The 24,214-nt window shown below is 40.2% G+C and overlaps 1 protein-coding gene across 1 annotated transcript; it reads left to right on the top strand.

The window, feature by feature from the left end:
* The first annotated feature begins 2,813 nt into the window (after nucleotides 1–2,813).
* On the top strand, nucleotides 2,814–10,430 carry DYNLRB2 (dynein light chain roadblock-type 2). The gene is made up of 4 exons (XM_061593888.1): nucleotides 2,814–2,930; nucleotides 6,685–6,760; nucleotides 9,324–9,491; nucleotides 10,166–10,430. Exons 1-4 carry the CDS (start codon nucleotides 2,928–2,930, stop codon nucleotides 10,207–10,209), a joined length of 291 nt encoding a protein of 96 aa, XP_061449872.1. The 5' UTR covers nucleotides 2,814–2,927; the 3' UTR covers nucleotides 10,210–10,430.
* Nucleotides 10,431–24,214: the final 13,784 nt, after the last annotated feature.

Raw genomic sequence — 24,214 nt, 5'->3', positions numbered from 1 at the left:
GGATAACACTTCCTACACCTGATTAAGTGCAGTCCACAAAAACATGTCATAATAAAAGTTCCCAGTCTTGTGAGGCACTACCTCAAGACTCTTCACTGTTTTGGCTGCAAGAATAGTACGCTTATCCCTCTAAGAATTACAGCAGGGTTGTTATTCTGACAGAAACGTCTGACCTCTTGGATGGGATTTTTATTTATTTACAAATTGTATCAGGATGGTAAACCAATATGTCCCAAAATTGTTAGGCAACCACGAAATGCAATAATGAAGCAGGATTAAAAGGCAGTAAGGATAAACTAAGACAAAGATAGGTCAGCACCAGGAATTTGGAATACTGTTGCTTCTTCTTGTATAAAAAACAAAACAATCAACACTAAATAGGGTCTGTCTCCAAGACTGCCTGAACTGCATTCATTTTGTAAGGAACATTCTGCCTTACTGCTCAGAAATTTGTATTAAGTGTATTCAAAATAATATTGTATGTTAAAATGAATATATTGGCAGCCATTGCTTTTGAAATTATTGCGGGGCGTTGATTCTCATGGTGGGGCTTAAATTCTGCTTTGTCATCTCATCTCACATGATTTTGACTGTAGTTGCAGAGAGGGTTTTATGTTTTATTATTGAAAGCTGCTTCAGAAGCCAAGGTCTGCACCAGGAAACAGAATATAAATGCAAATAAATTGTGTATTTTAAAAAACAAAATAAGCTGACGCTGGATTTCCAGAGGGGGAAGGGAATCCTAACACATTGTGATCAGAGAATATATTTTGGAAACAGGTCCTCTTTGCATATTATGTTACTATTCCCATCTCCTTAAAACATGATAAAAAAAACTTGCCATCCAGACCTTCCAACACCGACCATGATGACACATTGTTTAAAGGGGGTGGGGAGATGTCCTCAAACCAGTAGGTCAGGAGAGGGGAACCACAAATCCAGCGGCCAAATGTGGCCCTCCAGACCTGTCAATCGGGCCCTCAAACCTCTCCCCAGGCCTTTGTTGGCCCTCCTTCACGGCGCCGGTGTATTTGCCTGGCTAGAATGTGTCCTTGAACTTGCATGCCTCTGGCATGCCAGAATGGAAGAGAGAGAAGTGGGCAGAAGCTAGCCTACTGTACAAAGATAAATTTTACATATGTTGCTTTGCCCAATGTTGCCTCTTAGACCACTCAGCCCTGGCATGTAACCCTTGGAAGGTTGCCCAGATGCAAATATGGCCCTCAGGCTGAAAAAGATGTCCCACCCCCACAAGAGACAACAGCAGTAGCTTAAATGGCTTTGAAATGCAATTAGACGAATTCATGGAGGATAAGACTATCAATGGCTATTAGTTATGATGTCTGTCTAGTTCCCCCCCAAAAATCTTTTTAATTAAGAAAAAGCTTAATGGAATTGAGGGGTAGCCAAAATATGCTGCAAAGGCTCCTTGTTGCTTCCTAGGAAATGTCCCACCTTGCTTGTCTCTTGCTAAAAAGGTAAAGGTGGCCCTGCACTTACAGTACGAGTCGTTTCAGACTCTTAGGGTGACGTCTTGCGACGTTTACTAGGCAGACCGTATATATGGGGTGGGATTGCCAGTTCCTTCCCCGGCCTTTCTTTACCCCCCAGCATATGCCGGGTACTCATTTTACCGACCACTGATGGATGGAAGGCAGAGTGGACCTCGACCCCTTTTACCGGAGATTCGACTTCCTCCTTTTGTTGGAATCGAACTCCGGCCGTGAGCAGAGCTTCGGCTGCATTACCGCCGCTTACCATGCTTATCCTTCCCCACTAAGAAATTAATCTTTTTTTTAAAAAAAATGGGCTAGCCTCAAATACACTTACGAAGGAGTAACAGCACAATCCTATAGGCGTCTGCTAAATCCCGTTGACTTCAAAAGGGCTTACTCCCAAGAGGCTTGTAGGCCTTCAAATGGTGCTATTTTTTTAAAAAAATTATCAGCCAAAATGCTAGGCTGCAGCACTTTTTCACTGTTTCATAAGAACATGTGTCTCTTTAATAACAGTTTTAAATTTGTGTGCTTTCCAAAAGGCAGAACTAGGCTGCAACTGCTATTACTTGCCTGTTGCTACCTTAAGTAACACATACATATGTACAACTGATAAGGTTAAAATAAATGTCCAAAATAACAAGGCTGATGCACACTACCTAACATTTTTCCCCTTAATTTTTTTTAAAAGGTAAAAGGTGCTCCTTGTGGCTTCCAAAGGAATGTCTCTTTTTTAATATTAACAAGGCTAACAAAAATCATTATGAACTAAGGCTGCAATCCATGTCTACTCAGAAGTAAGCTCCATTGGGTTCAATGGGACTTACTCTCAGGTAACTGTGTCTTGGATGGCAGCCTAGACTGCTGCCTAAAATATTTCCTCTTAAAAAAATGTTTAGTGGGGTGGGAAGGGAGAGGGGGGGGGAAAACCCTTCCTGCTGTTATTACTGGCTTGATGATTCCGAAATAATGTTACAAAATATTTCCCTTTCTAAGAAAAGTTTTGAAGGAAAAGGGGCAAAAACAAACACCCTAGAACACCATAACTCCTTACTGGCTTGTTACTTCCTAAATCATGCTCTTTTTTGTTTACTTTACGAGAGTAAAGAAACTGTTTCCGGAAGACTAGACTGCTGCTGCCTAAAATCTTCCCATTTATTCATTCAAAGTAAAACGTCCCTCTTCCCGCAACACCCGAAGAGCGCAAATTCTGCCCCCGTTCAAAGCAGAAAGAAAAGTGTGCGGAAGATTTAAACGCGCACGCGCAGAGCGCGGAGCACGCCAGCCTGGTTCCCTCGCTCTTCAAGACCCGCCCCCTTTCTTCTCACTTCCGGACTCCCTCCCCTCTCCCAGCCCTGGGCTTCCAGGCAGAGCACCATAGCAACGGAGGCCTCTGAAGCCGCTGCGCTGTTGAGCCTTCTCAGCTGAGCCATGGTGAGAGCGGGACGGGGGGCGGGGTTGTCCCGAATATTCTCCCTGCGGGAAGGAGCGGGACGGTCGGAATTGATGCTGTGATGGGAGCTCAGAGGAGGGTCGGCGGGGGGGGCATCGGAGTAAGTCTGATGGGGGCGGGGAAGCCTACAGTTATTGTGGCGTTTGTATGGGGCGATTGAGAGTGAAATGGCAGGAGGGGGGAGTGGAGATTATGAAGGGCACAGCCTTTATGCCAGAAGCCTCAGATGGGAGGGGAAGCGGGGTAGCTGCGTGGTAGAGCATCTTGCTTTGAGTGCAGAAGGTCCCAGCTTCCATCCCCGGCATTTCCAAACAGGGCTGGGAAGGATTCTAGTCTGAGACCCTGGAATGTTGCTGCCAGTCATTGTGGACACTGCTGAGCTGGATGGACCAGTGGTTTGATCCGCTATAAATTTAAACCTTTGGGAAGGATGCAGATGAACCGGGATAGGTTCAGAGGAGAGCAACGAGGATGATCAGGGGACTGGAAACAAAGCCCTGTCGGGAGAGAGTGAAAGGACTGGGCATGTTTAGCCTTGAGAAGAGAAGACTGGGGGGAGGTATGATAGCACTCTTCAAGTACTTGAAAGGTTGCCACACAGAGGAGGGCTGGGGTCTCTTCTCGATCGTCCCAGAGCGCAGGGCACAGAATAATAGGCTCAAGTTACAGGAAGCCTGATTTTGGCTGAACGCCAGGAAAAATGTCCCAACTGTTAGAGCAGTACGACAATGGAACCAATGACCTAGGGAGGTGGTGGGCTCTCCAACGCTGGAGGCATTCAAGAGGCTGCTGGACAGCCACCTATCGGGGATGCTTTAATTTGGATTCCTGCATTGAGCAGAGGGTTGGACTCGAAAGCCCCCTTCCAACTCTGCGATGTGCAACTTCCTGTGTTCTTATAGGAGAAGGGCCGTAGTTCTGTGGTAGAGAATCTGCTTTGCATGCAGAAAGTCCCAGGTGTAATATCCGGCATCTGCAGGCAGGGATAGGAGGATCTCCAGCCTGAAACCCTGGTGAGCTGCTGCCAGTCAGTGTAGACAGTGCTAAGCTAGATGGACCAGTGGTCTGACCCGGTATAAGGCAGATTCCTATGTTGTTATGACATGATGCAAAGTTAATAACAGTGCTATTTGCTCACAAGTCCTCTTGAGCTGAAGGGTTAGGATGGGCCAGTGAAAACAAAAAGGATGAGGTTCCTGCAGTTTTTAATAGAAGTGTAGAAGAGGAGATTTCACCTGCTTACATTTCCTGTACTGTACTGTTCTACACAGCTATTAAAATCTGCAGGACCCCACCCTACCGAAGAGGGTCTTATTCCATATTTAGTGTGCTTAAGATTGTAGCCTCAGATGGAAATCCTGTGCCCGCTTCCTTGCAAGCAAGTAAGCTGTACATTTGTTAAGGCTAAGAGAATGGTGGCACCATCCTGTGCATGCCTACTTAGATTTAAGCCCCTTTGAGTTCAGCTCCTAGGTAATTGTGTATAACAGGGATGGAAAACCTGTGGCCCTCCAGATTTTGTTGACCTCCAACTCTCATCATCCCTAGCCAGCATGGCCAATAGTCAGAGGATGATGGGGGCTGTAGTACAGAAACACGCACAGGGCCACAGGTTAGCCACCCTTGGGGTGGAGGATTGCAGCCTGAGCTACAAATTGCAAAGTCCCCAGTTTAAACTTCCATCTCTTCCTTGAACTTGCTGGTGGTCTTAAGCAAGCCAGTCTGAGGTTCCCCTCATCTGCAAAATTGAGGATAATAATACTGACTTATCTTACAGAATTGTTGTAAGGATTCTTAACAGGTAATGCCTGTGAAATGCTTCGAATTCTTGAAATCGCTTTACAAGAGTTAATTGTTAAGTAAACATGCATAACACTGGTTGTAAGTAGTAGTAGTAGTATGAGGTGGTTTAAAGTCCTCAAAAAGCTTCTGTCACAATTAATCTGTTAAGGTGCCATCGGGTTCCATGGTTTTTTTGTGACAACCTAAAACCAACCCTTCTGGAATAAGATGCTGCTGCTGTTGATCTCTAGAGTACACGCACCCTCAGTAAGAAGGTGATACAGATAAATAAAATAAACTCTTTGACAGTTTGACCCCATGTAGTTTTACTGAGAAACATGTCCCATTGAGTTCAGTGGAGATTACTTTCACGTAAGCATTCATAGGATTTGAACCTTATAGTGGAATTCTATATGCCAGAAGGAAGTTCCATTGTGTTCTGTTTGGCCTACTCCCAAGGAAGGGGGTATAGGACTGTAGCCTCTGTTTTTAACGCCCCCAGAATGCCCCTTTTTGAGGCTTCGCTGGCGGAAGCCCCTCAGCCAGGGGTCCATCAGAGAAGCCCTGTCTGGTGGAAGAAGTGTTGGCAGGAGTCATGTAAGACCCCCAAAAGAGGTGTTCTACGGGCGTGATGGAGGAGGGGCTGAAGGGAGGGGCTTACACAACTTCCAATCCCATTCGGACTGCTCCTGTGGGTCCCGATCCGGGCCAAAGTTGTGCCAAGGAAAAGGTTGGTCTAAGAAAAAAATTGCAATGGAAGTCTATGGAGAGCTCTTACTCCCTGGTAGGAGTATTTGTGAGAGCCAGCTTTTACTTTCAAGACCCCTCGTGCAGTATCCAGCCCAGCCCACATTCAGCTGGCCTAGAGATGCTTCTGACCTTCATGCTGGCTCCTCCTCCGCTGGGACCCCTTCCGCTGACTTCCCATGAGTTACATTCCTCTGTTAGAGGTGTGCATTCACAATAGTTTCATAGGGAATTACTTGTCCTATTTGCAAAATTTTGAACATGCCATCTGGATGGATACATGGTAAACTTCATTCACTTTCTCCGTGTTTAAAATGTGTTAAAGGCTAAAGCAAGAGTGGATGAAATGTAAATGTAATGGCAGACAGAAAAAGACAGTAGTGATCCAGGAATTAAACCTGGGCCTGATGGATATCTCATGGAACCATTGCTTAAAGGAGGGTTGCCCATGCGCCTTCTGTCTATCAGCCATGTACAATTGCTACAGCTAGGAGCAAATTAAACAGAAGTTCTTTGTTTAAGTAGGCAGGCTGGCTCTTGTGTAGGTAAATCAATAAAAGAGCTTGAGTTTAGGTTAGATTTTAAGGAGCCAATCCAGTTGGTTTGAGCATAGCTTTCTGCTCTCAAGGTTGCTGCCAGCAGGAAACCACCACATGCAGAGTACCATATCTGGAAAGGAGTAAGGTGGGTGTTGCATGTGGCTGTCTTAACCCTGTGTTTTAAAGGGAAAGAGATACATTATTTTGAGACTTCATCTCACCATGTAACCTTTAATATAGCACCACTTTGGCTTCATTAAGACATTCCCCATTCATACAGAACACCCCCTTTTCTCCATGACTTCAATGTAGTTCCACAATTCCAGATACTGCTTTGCAACAGGACCCAAAAGCATTAGATATTCCTTGGAACACTCCTCCTCTGTTATTCACAGCTGTTCTCCACATCTCCATTCAGTGGCTGGCTCGATGAGATGTATCCAGTGTTAGCGGAGATCCACTTAAATTATTGGGCAAAACTAACTAAAAGTCTATTGATTTCAGTGGGTCTGCACTGAGTATAATTTAGTTGGCTACAATCCCATGTTCTGGAGCTGGAGACCATAAGCAGGAGGGAGTTTTTCTGTTAGAAATTCACGAGCTGCTGCCAAAACTTTACAGGCTAGTGGTCACATTTTGTACTTCATTGATTTTGTTTCTTTTACAGGCAGAGGTAGAAGAAACTTTAAAGAGGATTCAAGCACATAAAGGAGTTATTGGAACGATTGTTGTAAATGCGGAAGGTAAAAAATGTATCTTTTTTTTGTGTTCTCAAAAGTACACCCAGTGCTTTTTACAAAAGGATATCATTTGGAATTTTTGTTATTTCATTTGCCATCTCTTTTAAAAAGAAAAGGAGATAAAATCCAGGGGAACATTTCTTCTGGTAAGCCCAAATAATGAATGTGGATGTCTGGTTGGGTGAAGCAAATCACAAGCTGGTATTATTTAAGCTGAAGGTGAGTGTTCATAATAATATACTACGTAAGGCAGTTATGTCACTTTCGAAGTTATATTATCCAGGAATACCTTTATTCTGTATGAGAAAAACAACTTGAAGTCATGGAGTTGCAGGTGGTAATTTAGAGCCCTTCTAACCTGCAGAGTGCTTTACCATTTTTATGCCATTTGGTCTTCCAATAATGGGACTCCCAATCAAAGTGAGCAGTACTAGATTAGATGGAGCAATAGCCTGACACAGTGTAAATCAGTTTCTTATGTTCAATACCGCATTCTTATCCAAAAAATATTATGCTAAAATATAAAAACATGAACAGGCTTTTTCATCAAAACTTAATGTACGGACATAAAAAATATCAAGACTTGAAAATCTTGGGATTTGAGCAATTATTTCTCATTGTATAATATTTTTGCCATCTTGTCACGTTTCACAACATGATGGAGAGACACTTATTTTAACAAATAAAACAAATTATTTTGGATTATTGTAAAACCATAAGCCAAGGATAGCTGAAGGTACATCAGAAGGATCTACTGGTAGATACTAGGATGATTGACAGTAGATCAACCAGGGTTTCCAGCTCCCAGATGTTTTAAAAAAGCAACAACATAGGCTGTTTTCCCTTTTCTGAATTAAACTTAAGGGAAACCAGGAATGGATTTTTGTGTGAAAGGATTGTGAGCTCACTTCTGATACTAAAAATAAATCCTTGGGCTTAGTACACATTTGGAGGCATTCTGTTCATCATTTTTCTATGTCTATCCCCCTCAGCAGCTGTTCTGAACCTGGCTCTTGGTATTTTGCACCTGGTTAGTGGACCTTGGGGTTTTAGTAAAAATCAAAAAAGATTCACAAACATACAGTCTCCCCACGTCTGTCATAGGCTACAGGAGACAGGGATAGGGTGAGGGCCATGCATAGGCAGTATGTGTCTACCCTGGATCCAGTTATACAGTTCTTCAATCCTTAGCCAAGCCTTTTTGGATGGGCATTATTCTCACTACCCCCACCATCTTCTCCAAGCATTTAATGTTGTTCAAGTACAATCAAAAATACTTAAAAGATAATCCAAGTTCCTGAGGCAATTGTGTACCAGTGGGATTGAACTAAAATGCTTTTACAGCTGGGTTAATTTTAGCAAAGGGTGTGTTCTGTTGCATCTGGTAGACTTGTATGTTTAAGGTGAAACCTTGTCCAGATTGGTGCTGTTTTTACCCTTGCAGAACTCTTGCTTTAAGCTGAGCACAGTCTTCTAACTTACAGTTTTGAGTTCAAACCTGATAAGACACCAGTGTGAAGGGGGGGGGGCTAGTTTTATTGTTTAGACATCTCACTTTTCTTCTGATTATCAAGAGGTTGATGGATACTCTATTCTGAATGTGTGAGGCCTCTGTTCTGAGTTTGTGAGCGTGTGACATTGTCTTCAGTTTCACAAATGCTACATTTTAAAGACACCTTTGCCATTTTAACACATTGGATAAAATTCCATGTTTCTGAAATTGGTGGAAAAACTCCCATTTACTTAATGGAAGTTGGGGTTTAGCCCAGTGTGTGATTACTGTAATGATCTCTAATTCTCAAGTGCCTGTGTCTCTTTATCCTTATGGTAGCTATTTTGCCTGCTTGTCCAAAATACTGACGCTTCATGAAGCAGAGATTCTTGAGGAAGGATTCTCATTCCTACCCCAACAACAGGTTTTACACTGTCTCCAGATGCCTGTAGCTGATGGGCATAAGAAGAGCCTGGCTGCTGCATCAGACCAAAGGCCCATCTAGTGCAGTATCCTGTTCTCATAATGGCCAAATAGATGCTGCTGGGAAGCCTGAAAGCAGGGCCTTCATACAAAAGCACTCTCCCTGTTTGTAATTCTCAGCAAGTGATATTCAGCGGCATACTTCTGACAATGGAGGTAGCATGAAGCCATTGTGGCTAATAACCATTGATAATGGTCATTCTGCTGAAGCAGTAGCGGGTATCAAGCTGCATGGAGAAGACTGTTCAGTAAACTTTATTTCAGGGGGTTGGTCCAGTTAATTTTGATTTCAGGCCAAGTGTCTAGAATTGCAACTTTGTAGGTTGCTTATATCTCATTGAAGTGCATGGAGGGAGGGGCTTCCTGCCAGGAGACCCTTCCACTCCCTGCTCTTTTCCAGCCTCTGCTACAGGGCAGAACGGAGGTGAAGATGCTATTTACAATTTAATTATCTCTCCTCACCAGCAGCCGCTGCTGATTGGCTGCTCTTTCTCCAAAATAAAAATGGCTTTTTCAAAAATCTGCTTAACCTCGCATGTAGCTTGACTCAATTCTGTTGAATTCTAAATCAGCAAATGACTTCGTTTTCAGGCATCCCCATCAGAACCACTCTTGACAACTCCACTACAGTGCAATATGCAGGTCTCCTTAATCAGCTCACGATGAAAGCGAAGAGCACAGTGAGAGATATCGATCCCCAGAACGATCTAACCTTTCTCAGGATTAGATCAAAGAAACATGAAATCATGGTTGCCCCAGGTAATAATTGTTGTATTAAAAAATACTGCTGCATGGGTGGCTTTTGAGGTCCCTTTCATTGCTCCATCTGCCTTCCTATTTCAGTTAGGAACACAAAGGCACAAGGGATGTGCTTGCCTTCAGATCCTTTAATTGCTTAAATTGAGAGGGCCCAGCATTTGTCTATCATACTATGTGGCGAGGCCAGACTGTAGCTGATGGCTATATTTGACTGGATGAAAAGTAGTCATGATCTGGAAAAGTCAGTTTCCTAGGTGGAGTTCCTGGCCATTTTTCCTAAACTGGATTTGGTCAATTAGCACAAATAGCTGCAACTACTTACTGTTGGTGATAAATGTTTCTCAAAGAATCAGCCTCTCAAAGAGTCAGCCTAATATGGGATAGGTTTGCTTTTAGATTTCAGTATTTATGTGTGCATCACAATGGTGTCTGATAAATGACAGCTGTGATTATTTTACTATTTTGAATTTTTTCATTTTGTCTACTGAGCACATACAAGAATAGCTGTTGTAACCATTAGTACTGGAAGAGCGATACACTATATAAAAACATAGATTGTAAATACAAAAGCATTTGGATCATAGAAGGCTTTGAAGATGTATATTGTGAAAATAAGGAACAGCTGAAATAGAATAAGTGCCACTTTTCTCATTGTTGGTTATCTTTTTCCACAGATAAAGAATATCTTCTGATTGTTATCCAGAATCCATGTGAATAGAACACTCACACCAGTTTTTATGGGAACCATACCACAATTTTAACATAACATTTGCTACAGATGTATAATGTCGTAACATTCCACCAAGACGCTTTTCTAGTAACTTGTCAGGAATTTGGAAAGCTAAAATCTCATGTGTGTGCAGATTTGTTGTATTTGTATCTGGATTAATGAAAATGTGTGTCTAACTGGTTAGAGGTCAATAAACCTATGTACTGACAGCATGTGTTCCATTGACTTAAATGTGTATAATAAAATAAATAATTCTTTTGAAATAATCTAAGAGCAGATCTAAGACTACAACTGGCAATCTCATAAAAGCATAACTCAAAACAGTTTCCATGTGAACCATCATAAGTGGGGAGATAATGGTTGCATTTTAGCAAACAGGATTAAGTCCCTTTGATTTCGGTGGGATTGATTGTTAAGCAGATACTCAAGTTTTCCAACTTCAGATTGATTTTGCCTAAAGTAAGTGACTTCAATAATAGAGTGATCTTAGAATGATAGCACGCCCCATGGCTTTTTCTGTTAGAACTCTAATTAAAAGCAACATAAGGCAGCTTCTATGAACTAAGGCTGCTTTTGCTTGTTAATTAGTATCTGCAGTTGCTCCTTATGTAGTAGCTTGCAATCTTTAGGGTTCCAGTATTAAATAAACATTTAGCAGCAGTTTACAGGTAGGACTGAAACGTAAAACAAACAACTGGTCTTCCTGAAATCTCACAAGTACTGCAAGTTCAGAAGCAATGATGTTATCTTTTTGCATTGAACTCAGTGGGGCTTACTTCCAAGTGTACTCAGGCAGGTTCAAACAGCATGAATCCTGGACCTAGCAAGGAAATGAGCTCAGAGGAATATGTGAAACGTTACTGAAACAGGACGGAAACAATGGATTCAAGGGCAGTGTAAAACTTCTCTTAAGCAGAAGGGTTTGAAAAAGCTGATTCTGCTTCATCACAGAGAAGTGCCACAAGGTAGATTTTGATCTCTTTGTAGGCATTCACTTAACACAGTAAAAAGCTGTGTTAAGCTTTATTTTAATTTATTACCTGCCCTTCACCCTGAGGTCCCAGGGCAGGTTACAGCAGATCCTTAACAACAACTTTAAAATCACAACATTATAAAAAATAGAGTGGGTCTTAAAAATCCATGTCTCAGGTATCAAAGGCCAGGATAAAGAAGTACAACTTCAAAATTTGCTGAAAACTACAGTGAAGTTGCTAGGGAGTTGCACAGCTTAGGAGATGCAATAGAAAATGCCTTCTCCTGGATGACCACCACAAGTTTCTCAGGTTATTAAGGTTTGCTATTTGTATGGCTTGCTCAATTGAACTGAAATAGTTGGGGGATGCTGTCTTGTTAACTGTTTGGTAACTTCTACTAAACTTACAAAATCTCAACAACTTTCTTATAGTTTTACTTAGTATATATTCCATTTCTAGTAGCAGAAACTTTTTAATAACAGTTCTAACATTTATAAAAATGTTAGCATTTCATTGCAGGAAAATTTCCATTTCTAACTTAAAATTCATTCAATTTATTTGTGGATCATTACAATAAACAATTGAGATATGTGTTATAGCAAGAGTCCAATGAAAGACACACTTAAAATGTAATTTCCATAAAAAATCAATAGGAAAACAATCCAGATCTAAATTCATAGTGCAAAGTCATAGTCCAAGCTTAGCTAATTATATACTGTAAATCGCTTTATAAAAAGAAGAAAAATCCAGCTTACTAAAAGCTCTTAACTCCAGAAATTTACACTAGGAGTTTCTTTTAACAAGATAAATTCTATCAGAGATGCCATATCTTTTGAGCAACAAGTACATATGCTACAACATATGCATCACAACTTAACTGGTTTCTGCTAGATAGCAAGAGTTGTTCTTATTTTCCATAAACATTCCCCAAAATAATTCTGGTGAGGACACCTGTAGGAAGGTGCAGATCTCTCTGGGCCATATATAGTAGACAATATAATATACTAACATCTTTCACACCAATTGGATGCACGTTCCATAAGATGAAGGCTATAATCCTGTGCACTCTTAACTGAGAGTAAGCCCCATTGCACACACTGCCACTTATCTCAGTAAACATATATAGGACTACACTTTAAGAACATGTAGTTTGGGATAAGTCCCAATTCAACATTGTGCATGCCTAGGCTTGTAAAATAAACTGGTTGTGCAAGTCAGCTGATTTGTGCATGTGTGTCTTGCAAAGGAGCTAAATTAGCTTCTAGGGTTGCAGGGGCCAATCTTAATCATTGTTGATGAGTTTTAAAGCAAAAGCATTAAATATCAGCATGCCAGGCACAATTTTCTGAAGTGGAGGTTCTCCAGCTGTTATCTGCAAGCTTCATTCAGGTGGTCCATAGCATGTCCACACTAAATATACATATTGATTTTTAGTAGTATTTTTATTGCTTCTTTTGTTTATATTTTATTGTATTTGTTTGAATTCTATGGAATGCCAATTGTAATACAATAAAATACAATATAAGAAATAAAAGAGGCAATAAAAATACAATTAAAAATAATACAGCACCTAGCACAGCACATTTCTATTGCCAAAACAGGCAGAAAAATCATTAAATGGCCCAAAGACCATCAACAATTTTCAAATGGTCCATGGGAAAAAGTTTTGCAACCACTACTCTAAAGTCCTAAATATGATAGTATCCAGAACCGACAATTATGTGGGCAAGGAGATCTAATTAAAAGAATACAAGTTTGGGTTTTTTTAAAGTGAATAATCAACGGTGGAGGATTCTTTTCCCCTATATTTGTATCAGCTCTAGATTGAAGCAATAGGATAGCAATAGGATCTTACCAATATGAACCTTCTATCTTTTTGCCTATACATGCATAATTGCTTAAATCCAGAGCATTCTAGATAAAGATGCATTACAAACAAAACATTTTTCATCCTTATTCAGCATTGTTTCCAGGAGAACAAACTCCCATTTCAGATTCTCCAAGTAAAAGCTTAGCAAGCAATTCTGATTGTAAAGATCGTGGCAGGTTTTCAGATATGAGCAATCTCCTCATCTACATTTTTGAGTTAGCATTCAATGCCTGAATGTTCCATATTGTCCTGCTCAAAAACATGTATGTCAGCAAAAAAGCTGGCAAGTTTCACAAACCCTTGGAAACACATTTTGAGCACATGCCTTCTCTTAAAGAAGAAGAAAAAATGAAATGTTATGGTGGTGACATAACAGAAAAGTGCAATCAGGCTGTTGGAGCAATGAAAAATGAAACATACAATACCATTATAGGAATCATCATATAGAGATCATATAAACTTTTGGTGTTACTACATTTAGGATACCGTGTATAGCCCTAACTGCCTCATTTCAGAAAGGATTTTGCAGAGCTGAAAGGTACAGAAAAAGCAGTGATTTTTGAGCACTCTGCATAAGAGAAGTATTTTGGGTCCACTTTTTTAGGAAAGGGGGAAATAGTTCAGCCCTCTTGTGTGCCTTTCAACAGTAACTACTCAAATCAGTAAGTGAAGGCTTTCAAGATATCTACAGAATCAAAGCCACTATTAAAGGCACAACTATTGGGACCATTTCAATAGTTTGCAACCCTAGTCATTCCATTTGGGTCTGACCTTCACATGCAGCAGTATGAGGTGGTAGAATGGACAGGTACCAATTCAGTCTGTGGGTGGGAAATGCTATTTTAGGCTGCATTAACAGAAGTATAGTTTCCAAATCGTGTGAAGTATTGGTTCACCTCGATTCAGCACTTGTTAGGCCTCATCTTGAGTACTGCATCCAGTTCTGGCACTGCACTTTAAGAAGCATGCAGACAAAGTGAAACAGGTTCAGAGGAGGGTAACAAGTTTGATCAGTGGACTAGAAACAAAGCCCTATGAAAAGAGACTGAAAGAACTGGGCATGTTTAGTTTTGAGATGAGAAGACTGAGGGGAGATGTGATAGCATTCTTCAAGTACTTGAAAGGATAGCACATAGAGGAGAGCCAGGATCTCTTCTCAATCATCCCAGAGTGCAGGACATGGAATAATGGGCTCAAGTTTTATAGGAAGCCAGGTTTCAGCTGAACATCAAGAAAAACTTCCTGTTAGAACAGTATGATTATGGAACCAATTACCTAGAGAGGTGGTGGGCCCCTCCAACACTGGAGGCATTCAAGAGGCAGCTGGACAGGCACCTGTCGGCTATGCTTTAATTTGGATTCCTGCATTGAGCAGGGAATTGGACTCGATGGCCTTATAGGCCCCTTCCAATTCTATGATTCTAGGATCTATGATTCTATGAAACCCTATTCTTGCACTCATACGTAAAAAACCTTTCTGCAAGTAGAAAACAAACTCAGCAGGAGGTTGGCTGACCTAGAATCTCTCCCTTATGGGCTATGTTTTTGCTTGCATGTTGTGTGTGTATTTCCCATAGGGAATGTTCAAAATTGGCACCCTCCGCCTGCAACCTGAAGAGAACAGTCCACTCTGACTAGGATTCCACCATTTCAATTTATTTTATTTATTGAAGATGGCTAACAAGTAGCAGCAAAGTACATTTTAAAGCAATAATTTCCACATATAACAAGTCACATGACAGGGCAGCTGATGATAGATTGGGGTGGGGCACAGTCCAGTTGGAACCTCCAGCTGGAGATGGAAGGCTCTGCGTTAGTTGAACCAAACTTTTTGATGAAATGGCAGCAGATTGGTAGCTATTCCTATCGTATTTTTATAGTCTAGAGGAGACACTTGTGAGATGTTCAGTTTTTGGTACCGAAATAACTTGGCTAGCTTTGGATACTATTAGGAATGGACAAATCTGTCCATTTCCATTTCTCTCAGTTTCCTAGCTTTAAATTCAGTTCTCCACATTTCTGCATTGGTTTCTGATTTATTTATCACAGTGTAAATGTGAAAAAGCATGCACATTTTTGCAAGCAAATTCCCCTAATATAATGCATTTTATATGTTAGTTTTACTAATATAATGCATTTTTATATACATTCCCCTAAAAGTTGCATTTTTGCACATACTGTTTGGTTGGAGAACTGCATCACGAAATTCAAAGAAGCACAAAGTGTAGCTGTGTTTCAGTTCACATAGTGTTTTGGAAAGTGTGGATTAGGTAGATTCACACTAAAATTCGAACTGAATCCCTCCTCCCTAGGCACCATAAACCTTGACTGGGATGAGGGGGGTGAGAGAAGCAGGAGTTGTTACTCCTCCTCAGACAGCAAAATGTTTTCAGCCAAGCCTGCTCTTCTTGCCAAGCAGCCCAGAGGGTGGCACAGGCTCTCAGCTTCCTCCTCCTGTAGAACTCAAAAGGGAGGAAGACAGAGGCAAACTAGAATTAGTTGGTTCTGCCTGTCAGTGGTTCTGGCTCCAACTTACTGCTGGCTGCTCTGCCTTCCGCCCTACCTGCCCCAATGTGTACCAGTACCCTGAACACGCCCAATCTCGTCTGATCTCAGAAGCTAAGCAGGGTCAGGCCTGGTTAGTACTTGGATGGGAGACCTGGGAATACTGGCTGCCGTAGGCTTAGAAGAAGGCAATGGTAAACCACCTCTGAATACCTCTTACCATGAAAACCCTATCAAAAAAAGATTCATAGGGTCGCCATAAGTTGTAATAGACTTGAAGGCATATAACAACAACAAAAACCAGCCATCACTGCCTGCATCACTTCATTTTCTGGATGAGGAATGGATGTCAAATTTATCCCCATGGATTTGTCCTCCTAGTTGTTGCCTCGCTCCCTGATCTCAACAAGAAGCAAGATTTTCTTTATTATAGATTCAACTAAAAATCCCAAATTATTATTATTATTATTATTATTATTATTATTATTATTATTATTATTATTATTATTATTATTATTTATACCCTGCCCTTTTTCCAAAACTGGAACTCAGGGCGGCTTACAACTAAAAATGGGTACATATAATTTGGACATATAAAAATCTACATTTAAAATAGAATTAAACTCATTACAGCATTAAAACAATTAAACATCACCTAAAAATACCTAAAACCAATTTAAAAATAATATAATCAAACAGTAAAACAATACAGGATTTTATTATTATTATTATTATTATTATTATTATTATTATTATTGCCCACCCTTCACTATTCAGTCCCAGGGCACGTTACAGAAATTTAAAATACAGTATTATGTATTTGTATGCCTGCAATATACGCATACTGTAAGCATATACCAGGTTTCCTAAAGTAACCCACACACAAACAGATACATACGACAATGCATATAACTGTATAAAAATACTTGTGTATTAATCCTTATTCAATTATGCTCCAGAAATACAGCACCACGTGTGGCTTGACTCTTTCATATGCATTATATGTATTTTATACAATTTATTTTGCATATAATTCTGCATTTAGCTCATACATAATCCGGTACCCAATGCAAAAGGTGGTCTGATGCAAGGAAAGCTTGGCTGGGTTGGAACAGCCAAATTCCACATATAAGTCTGTTTAAAAGGGATTTCTCCTCCATTCCTATACAAGATTCTTTCCAAAGGCCATTGGGGGGTAGATGGCCCTGGGGAAGGCTAAGGATGGGCAAGAAATTCGGTTCAGTTCACATTGAAAGCTGAATTTATCAAATTAGCATTTTCCAAAACAATATGAAAACTGAAACACCACCATCCTTTCGCACTTATCTGAATTTTGCCATGTTTAGACTTCCGGGAAGGATTGCTTCGCTTGTGCCTGCCTCTGAGACGAGCTCTCGTCTCAGAGGAAGCTTTTTCAGTTTTAAAACCAGCCAAAAGGTTTTTTTTGACTGGTAAAAACTTTCTCCCAGGCAAGGGAGAAACGAAGAGATCATCCACAAGCTTCGTTGTGTTTGTTGGGGGACTTGAATTCATTAGGATCGCCTATGAACGAAGGACCAGCCAGCAACGTCGGACGGAGTCAGGAATTTCAAGCAAGCTCAAACTGATTAAGTGAGATGTTTTTCTTTTCTTCAAAGAAAAACAGATTTAACAGGCAAGCATTCTTCTATCTATCCTTATCATTTGGCTTAAATTGCTGCAGTAAAAGAGATTTGTTAAAAGAATCAGCAGTAAAGAATCCCTGGGTGAGTTATAACTTTTCTCTTTTATACACGGAATTAAGGCAGAAGGAAATCGAAATAGCTTATCTTTGTTTTTATTGCAAAAAGCTGGCCTGGAATTGAACATTATAAAGATACAAACGGATGAGAGATATCTAATCTGAGGAGAAAATTTTTGATTTATATGAACTTTTGAGTATTATATGTCTGGGACTATTTTTTCTGGTCTACTTCATTTTGACGAATCTGCTTGTTCTTTATGCCATTAACTATTTGGATGCTGTGAACTAAATTTGTTTTGCATTCTTGGACACATAAGAGATAAGGCAGTTTGTGCTGTCTACATTATGATGTCATCAGGTTTGGAATATTAACTCCTTTGTTGCTGGAAAAAGAAATAAATTGCTCTTTGCTTGGGAATAGTGCTATATTGGAAATTGAAGGGTTTTTTTTCTTCTTGGTTTTAAAAATGACAATTAAGAAAGTGGCTGAGACCCTGGAAGTAAATATGTTTCAGAAAATATCAAAATGAGATTGAGATAACAAAACAAAAACTGAGACATGGCAAACAAGAGATGAAAATTGAATTTGGCAAAATGAAGCAGGAGCTGAAAGAAATAGGGGATTTTATGAGAGAGGAGGTTGATGAGATCAAACATATAATTAGACAAGCAATAGAAGAAGAAAGAAAAATTAAAGGGAAGATGCAAGTCCTGGAGATTGGAACAGATATATCAAATGTGGAACTGGAAAAAGATTTGGAGTTTATGGACCTTAGAGATAAAGATTACTGTTTGGAATTCAGCGTTGTCCCTGAAGAAATTGATGAAGATATCAGAGATAAAGCTATCAATGTTTCAAAAAAATTTCTGGACTGGAATGATGTGATGGAGCTTGAAATAGAGAAAATCTATAGAATTAATTACAGATATGTGACAATGGAAAAACTCTCAAGAGATGTGCTAGTGCATTTCGTAAAAAAGAGGAACAGTGATATGACTTTACAACAACATTTCAGTAACACATTCAGAATTGATGGCAAGGAAATATTTGTGAGGAAGGAAATTCCCATCAGACTCTTATTATATGACTATGACTATGACAGCAAGATCATTATGGATGCAAGGATGGAAGATAGAAGACGGAATTAACACTGATAATGGAAGAATGGCTATTGAAACTAGTGGACCTAGCAGACTTGATGAGATGGATTAATCGACATGTTTATTTGGAGAAAAATCAATGGATATATTTCTCAAGGACTGGAAACCTCTCTTTGACTTTTTGCGGAAAGAATAAAGTGATGTTAATGAGATTTGATGATTAATTAAGATAACTACTGGAGGAAAGTGATTTTGTAATGTATTAAGAGACAGGTTTGTTATATACCGTATATTCCGGCGTATAAGACGACTTTTTAACCCTGGAAAATCTTCTCCGAAGTCGGGGGTCGTCTTATACGCCGGGTGTCGTCTTATTAGGGTTGCCATATTGCCCGGATAGCCGGGTTTTACCCGGATTCTAAGCATGCCACCTGGCGCCCGGCTAGCCCCTTAGGTGGCCCGGATTCTCAGCTTTCATTTAAAAAAAAATTAAGTTTCTAGGTGGTGCGGTTCTCGAGATATATATAAAAATGTCAGGCACCCCCCCCGGTTAAATCTTTTTTTAAACTACTGTATAGCACTTCGTAGCTTTAACCCCGCCCGTTCAGGATTTCAGCCAATCAGTGAAGTGTTTCTTTGGTGGCAGTGTCTGCAAAACTTCATTGCGAGGCCAGAAAATTGTGTTTTCCCCTCCTGTTTATCTGAAAATCTCATAAATTGGGTAGGTATATACATTTCAGTTTTCCCCCCTGTTGTGTGTAGGAGTCAGATCCTGGGCAGTGTTTTGAAAACCTTCCCAATAGTTGCTTTTGGGGGTAAAAACAGTGCTAATCCCATATGTCCAGAGTAAATCCTATTGAATTCAGTAGGAATTACTTTTGAGTAGACATGATTATGAATGTGCTGAAAATCAATGGGACTTTGGAGTGAATGTAAAAAAGAATTGTGTTTGTGTTCTCTTTCTGCCCCCCCCCAGTCCTATTTTAAAGCAAGTAGGCAGGGCTTACTTAGGTATTGCAGTTTTTATTCTGTAGGAAACTAATACTGATTTTTCTGCAATGACCAATTGGTTTGACAATAAACTATTATATGGGCTGTATGTATTTATACATCTGCAGTGTGTGCGTGTGTGTATGGAGTCTTTCCAACACCCCTGTGAGGTAGGGTTGGAAACCAAGGCAGCTCACAACAAGAAATAAAGCCATTTAAAATCCAATAACCATAAAAACAAGTATAAACAGTTGCAAAACAATGTAAAGTGGCATGATTTGGAATTTGGGGTTGTGTGAATGAAGTTGCTTATCACTTGAGGTTGCATTTCTGTCCCTGTTTGAGTAAGCCCCATTGAATACGCTCGGACTTGCTTCTGAATAAATAAATTTAGGATTGCACTATAAATATCTTTACAGTTTGTGTAAATAATAAATATATTTGATAGTTATGCTTATATAAATATTTCTTCATTTATCATATTTTTGGTTTTTGGTTAGGAATCGTGACTGGTTGTGAGATGCTTAGTTTTTTGCCTTATAGGAATCTTGTTGTGGTTGGTATGGTATTACATTTAGGAAAGTGTTACTGCCTTCTGTATTTTTTTTTCCTATTTGCATTTCACTTTTCTTTAACCTCACTCCGTTACAGCCATAGAAGCAACAGCAGCATATGCAAGATAATTAACTCCCATTAGTGATAAGAACAAGAATTTATAATTATTATTTCAATTAAAACAAGAGGCTTATCAATACTTTGAAGAGGACCAGATATTTATTTTCTTTCTGAGCCCAGGACTGGGTCTTTCATGATGCCCGGTGTGTGTGGGGGGGGGGAGCAGGAGAGTAGTCGATAAGACAGACATCCTGGCATTGATAATCGAATTAGCAAGGTATGTGTGGGGTTGTTGTACACTTCCAGGCTCAGTTTCATTTTGAGTATGGAGGTGGAACCTGTGTAGATGTGGTTATCAAAGGGAGAAGAAATTTTGAGTTAAGCAAAGCTCTGCTTTTATAAAACCTAAGAAACATACAGTACTTTGAATGTCTGAGTGCCTGCACCAGTGGAATACTGGAGGAACTTGTAAAACTTGCTGCAACACTATTTAGAACTGAGCATGTGGTGTGAAAGACTCCTTTTCCTAACATTTTGGCTTGTTTTTCTCTGATTGTGTATTTTAATTGTTTTTACTATATTTGTAAGCTGTGCTGAGCTCTGTTTTTAACAGCAAAAGGGCAGGATATAAATTCTCTTAATCAATCAATAAATACTCCATAGTGTTGGAAACTAGAGTCTAGGCATTTAATGTTGCTTTTAAAAAAAAGATTTCTCACATCTTTCCCCAGTTTTTGGTGGTAATTCCTAGGCACAAAAACAAAACAACTGGACAATCCAAATATTAATATTTATAAGTTTATAAGTGACAGTTTTCCTGCTAAGTACCTGCATGTCATAAGCAGGGGTAGTCTTATACGGCGAGTATATCCCAAACTCTATATTTTAACTGGAAAAGTTGGGGGTCATCTTATACGCCCAGTCGTCTTATACGCCGGAATATACGGTACTATAGACTTATAACTGATCTGTGACAAATCGGAAGTCAACATTTTATTTTATTGTATTAGTTATTAATTTGTTTTTTTGTGTGTGTTTTGTTTTGTTTTGCTTTTTGAAACTTTGAATAAAAATTAATGATTAAAAAAATGAATTTTGCTATGTTTACAAAAATGCATACATGGGGAAAGTGCACAAAATAAATATATTGGTGAAAATAACAAAAAATGGATATATTTTGACAAATGGCTTGCAAAAATGTGTACCTTACTTCCTTAGTCAAAACGGCGTACAAAATGTATTTATTAGGAGAAATTCACACTAAAATGCTGAACACTTTTCATAAGGATGTTTTTGAAAATGCAAAATGGTTGCAGAAATGTAGAGAATTGAATTTAAGATAAGTAAAATGACAAATTGAGATAACCGAAATGGACAAATCATTCCATCCCTAGGGAGGGCACAGTCCAGATGGAGAATGCTCTGAGGACTTCTTCACTGCCTCCTTCATTCTCCTAGAATCCTCCCCACACTTGGTGAGATAACCTGGCCTCAGGTTTTACTAGTAAAAAGGACCAGCTATCACTAACAAAACAAAAGTGGTCTTTCGTTTAACACACTTATGAATGTTGTCTAGGGATGAGGGAGAAAATTGATTCAGTTTGCATTTAAAGCCAAATCTATCAAATTCACACTTTCCACAACAACATGAGAACCAAAACAGAGCTATCCTTTAAAATTCACACTTGTCCAAATTTTGTGATGTAGTTCTCCAACCAAACAATGTTTACAAAAATGCATAGATTAGGGGGAAATGTGCATAAAAATGAATGTATTCATGAAAATATAAAAATGCATTATATTAGGAGAAATTGCTTGCAAAATGGGTACATTAGTCAAAACTGCATAGAAAACTGTTGTCATTGAGATAAATTTGCACGAAAACAAAAATCTTTATAAACGTATTAAAGCAAAACATCTTAAAAACGTATTTTAAAAACAACTTTAAAGACATCTTAAAAAGCAATTCTAGCACAGACACAGACTGGGATAAGATCTCTACTTAAAAGGTCTGTTGAAAGAAGAAAGTCTTCAATAGGCCCCACAAAGTTAACAGAGATGGTGCCTGTCTAATATTTAAGGAGAGATAATTCAAAAGTCTGTGCCACAACACTAAAGGTCCACTTCCTATGTTGTGCAGAACAAACCTCCTGGTAAGATGGTATCTGCTGGGGGCCTCCATCTGCAAAGAGCAATGTTCAACAAGGTATATAAGGAGTAAGACAATCTTTCAGGTATTTGCAATGGGGCAGTAGTTGTCAGAAACCAATGGGTTCAGAGTGGGCTTGTTCAGGAGTGGTTGGATCACCACCTCTTTCAGGACAGCTGGAACACTCCCTCTCACAAAGACGCATTGACTATACTCTGAATCCACTTGGCCATACCCCCTTGGCAAGCTTTAATAAGCCAAGAAGGACAAGGGTCAAGAGGACATGTGCTGGATGCATCGTCACAAGCACCTTGTCCATGTCATCAGGCTGCATCAACTGAATCCGATCCCAAGAAATTGTGGCAGACTTTGCACTGGACACATCACTGCAGACTACAGTAGATGTAAATGGGGCATCAAGCTTGCTATGGAGGTGAGCAACTTTACCCTCAAACTGCCTTGCAAACAAGTCACAGTAGGCCTCTGAAAGGTCTAAAACTCCATGTCCTGGAGTTGATGTCAACAGACCCCTGACAATACATAAAAGCTCTACTGGATGGCAACTTGAGGATGTGATGGAGGTCTTCTTTGCCTCCCTCACCACCACACAGTAGGCACAGTTATGGTGTTTTATTTGTGCCCGATCAGCCTTACAACATGTCTTTCACCACTTGGACTCTAGTGCATCCAATAGTGGAAGCATCCAGCCTGTTTCATTGCCATTAGTTCACTGGTGTACCCAGGTGCAAACTGGACTCCACAATGCCAGCGAGGGCGTTCAGGAACAACCATGTCTAGAGCCCAACATGTCTCATTGTCCCACAGCATGACAAAGGCTTCAACAGGGTCACCTGCTCTATCTACTGGAAACTCCCCCAGGATGTTCAGGAATCCAGTGGATTCCATTAGTCTCCGAGGGTAGACCATCTTAATCTGTCCATCACCCCTGCTGGAGAGTGTCTCATTTACCTGGCACCAGGTACAGGCCCTCACAACCAGTTCCAAGACAGAGTGTTTCCTGGTGACAGAGATGGAAGTCCTGTAGACCACAGCAACCCCTCCTTCCCTGTCCCTGCAGCCTGTGCGAGTGTTGCACCGAGTATCCAGGTGGGCAAAGCTAGGTCAGGTCAACTCCTCCTAGATCACCCACCCAGGTTTCAGTAATGCAAACCAAATTAGCACCCTCATCCATGATCATGCTGCAAATCATAATTGCAAATTGCTGAAGAAATGTGGAGAACTGAATTTATGACTGGTAAAATGGGAATTAGAGAGACCCAAAACTGAGAGATCCTTCCATCCCTAATGGTGTAATTAAAAGCCAACATGTTATCCATATCACACCATTAGCCCCAGCAAAGCTCTGTTCAAGCATTTGACTTTGGATGCCCAAACTCCTCTCACTTTCCCTCAGAAACAAGCTACTTTTGTGTGTTAGCCAAAGCAACTCCCACATGGCCCATTTTCCTGATCCCAGTAGCTTTCTTCTCAGTAATTGGTCTCTTAGCACAACCTCTGCTAGTTTCCCCAAAGGTAGGTTTTTTGGCAGAGGGAAAATGCCCAAGATGTCTCTTGTGTCTAGGAGCAGACACAACTCTATGAAGTAGATGTATGCCTCTCTGCTCAAGCACAGGTAAGATGAAGAAAGAGCAATGCTTAACATAATGTGAAAAGAAAGTGAAATAATGGTTGTGCTTGGACATCTCAGACTCCCCCTCCCCTCATCTCCAGCATGGTCATGAGGAGTTCGGAGGTGTTTGTTTCTTCATTTCCCTTAGCTTGTCATGTTGTACTCTGGTTAATCTTAACTATGGCTTAAAAAAAAAAAAAAGCTAGCTTCAAACTATGGGTTCACCAGAGTGAAAACTAACTATTGGGTTTACCATTGGGATGTGATGCTAAACTCTGGTTAGTCAAAAGTGAAAGTGAAAGCTTCCAAACTCCTCTTTGCAGCTGTGCTAGAAGAAGGGGAAGCACACCAGTCTGAGATGCACCTGGGGTCATCCCTGTCCAAAAAAACTACAGCAAGGATAACCCTTGAGAAATTGTTGGATGCCTATCAGCTC

Source organism: Rhineura floridana, chromosome 13 (assembly GCF_030035675.1).
Source record: "Rhineura floridana isolate rRhiFlo1 chromosome 13, rRhiFlo1.hap2, whole genome shotgun sequence".
Lineage (NCBI taxonomy): Eukaryota > Metazoa > Chordata > Lepidosauria > Squamata > Rhineuridae > Rhineura > Rhineura floridana.
Note: the sequence above shows the minus strand (reverse complement) of the source record. Positions and strands in the feature narration are given on the sequence as shown.

Excerpts from the sequence above, each read along its gene's own strand:
- DYNLRB2 (XM_061593888.1), top strand. Across the intron at positions 6,761-9,323 it reads GATTGTTGTAAATGCGGAAG|GCATCCCCATCAGAACCACT; the intron begins GTAAAAAATGTA and ends CTTCGTTTTCAG. Across the intron at positions 9,492-10,165 it reads TGAAATCATGGTTGCCCCAG|ATAAAGAATATCTTCTGATT; the intron begins GTAATAATTGTT and ends CTTTTTCCACAG.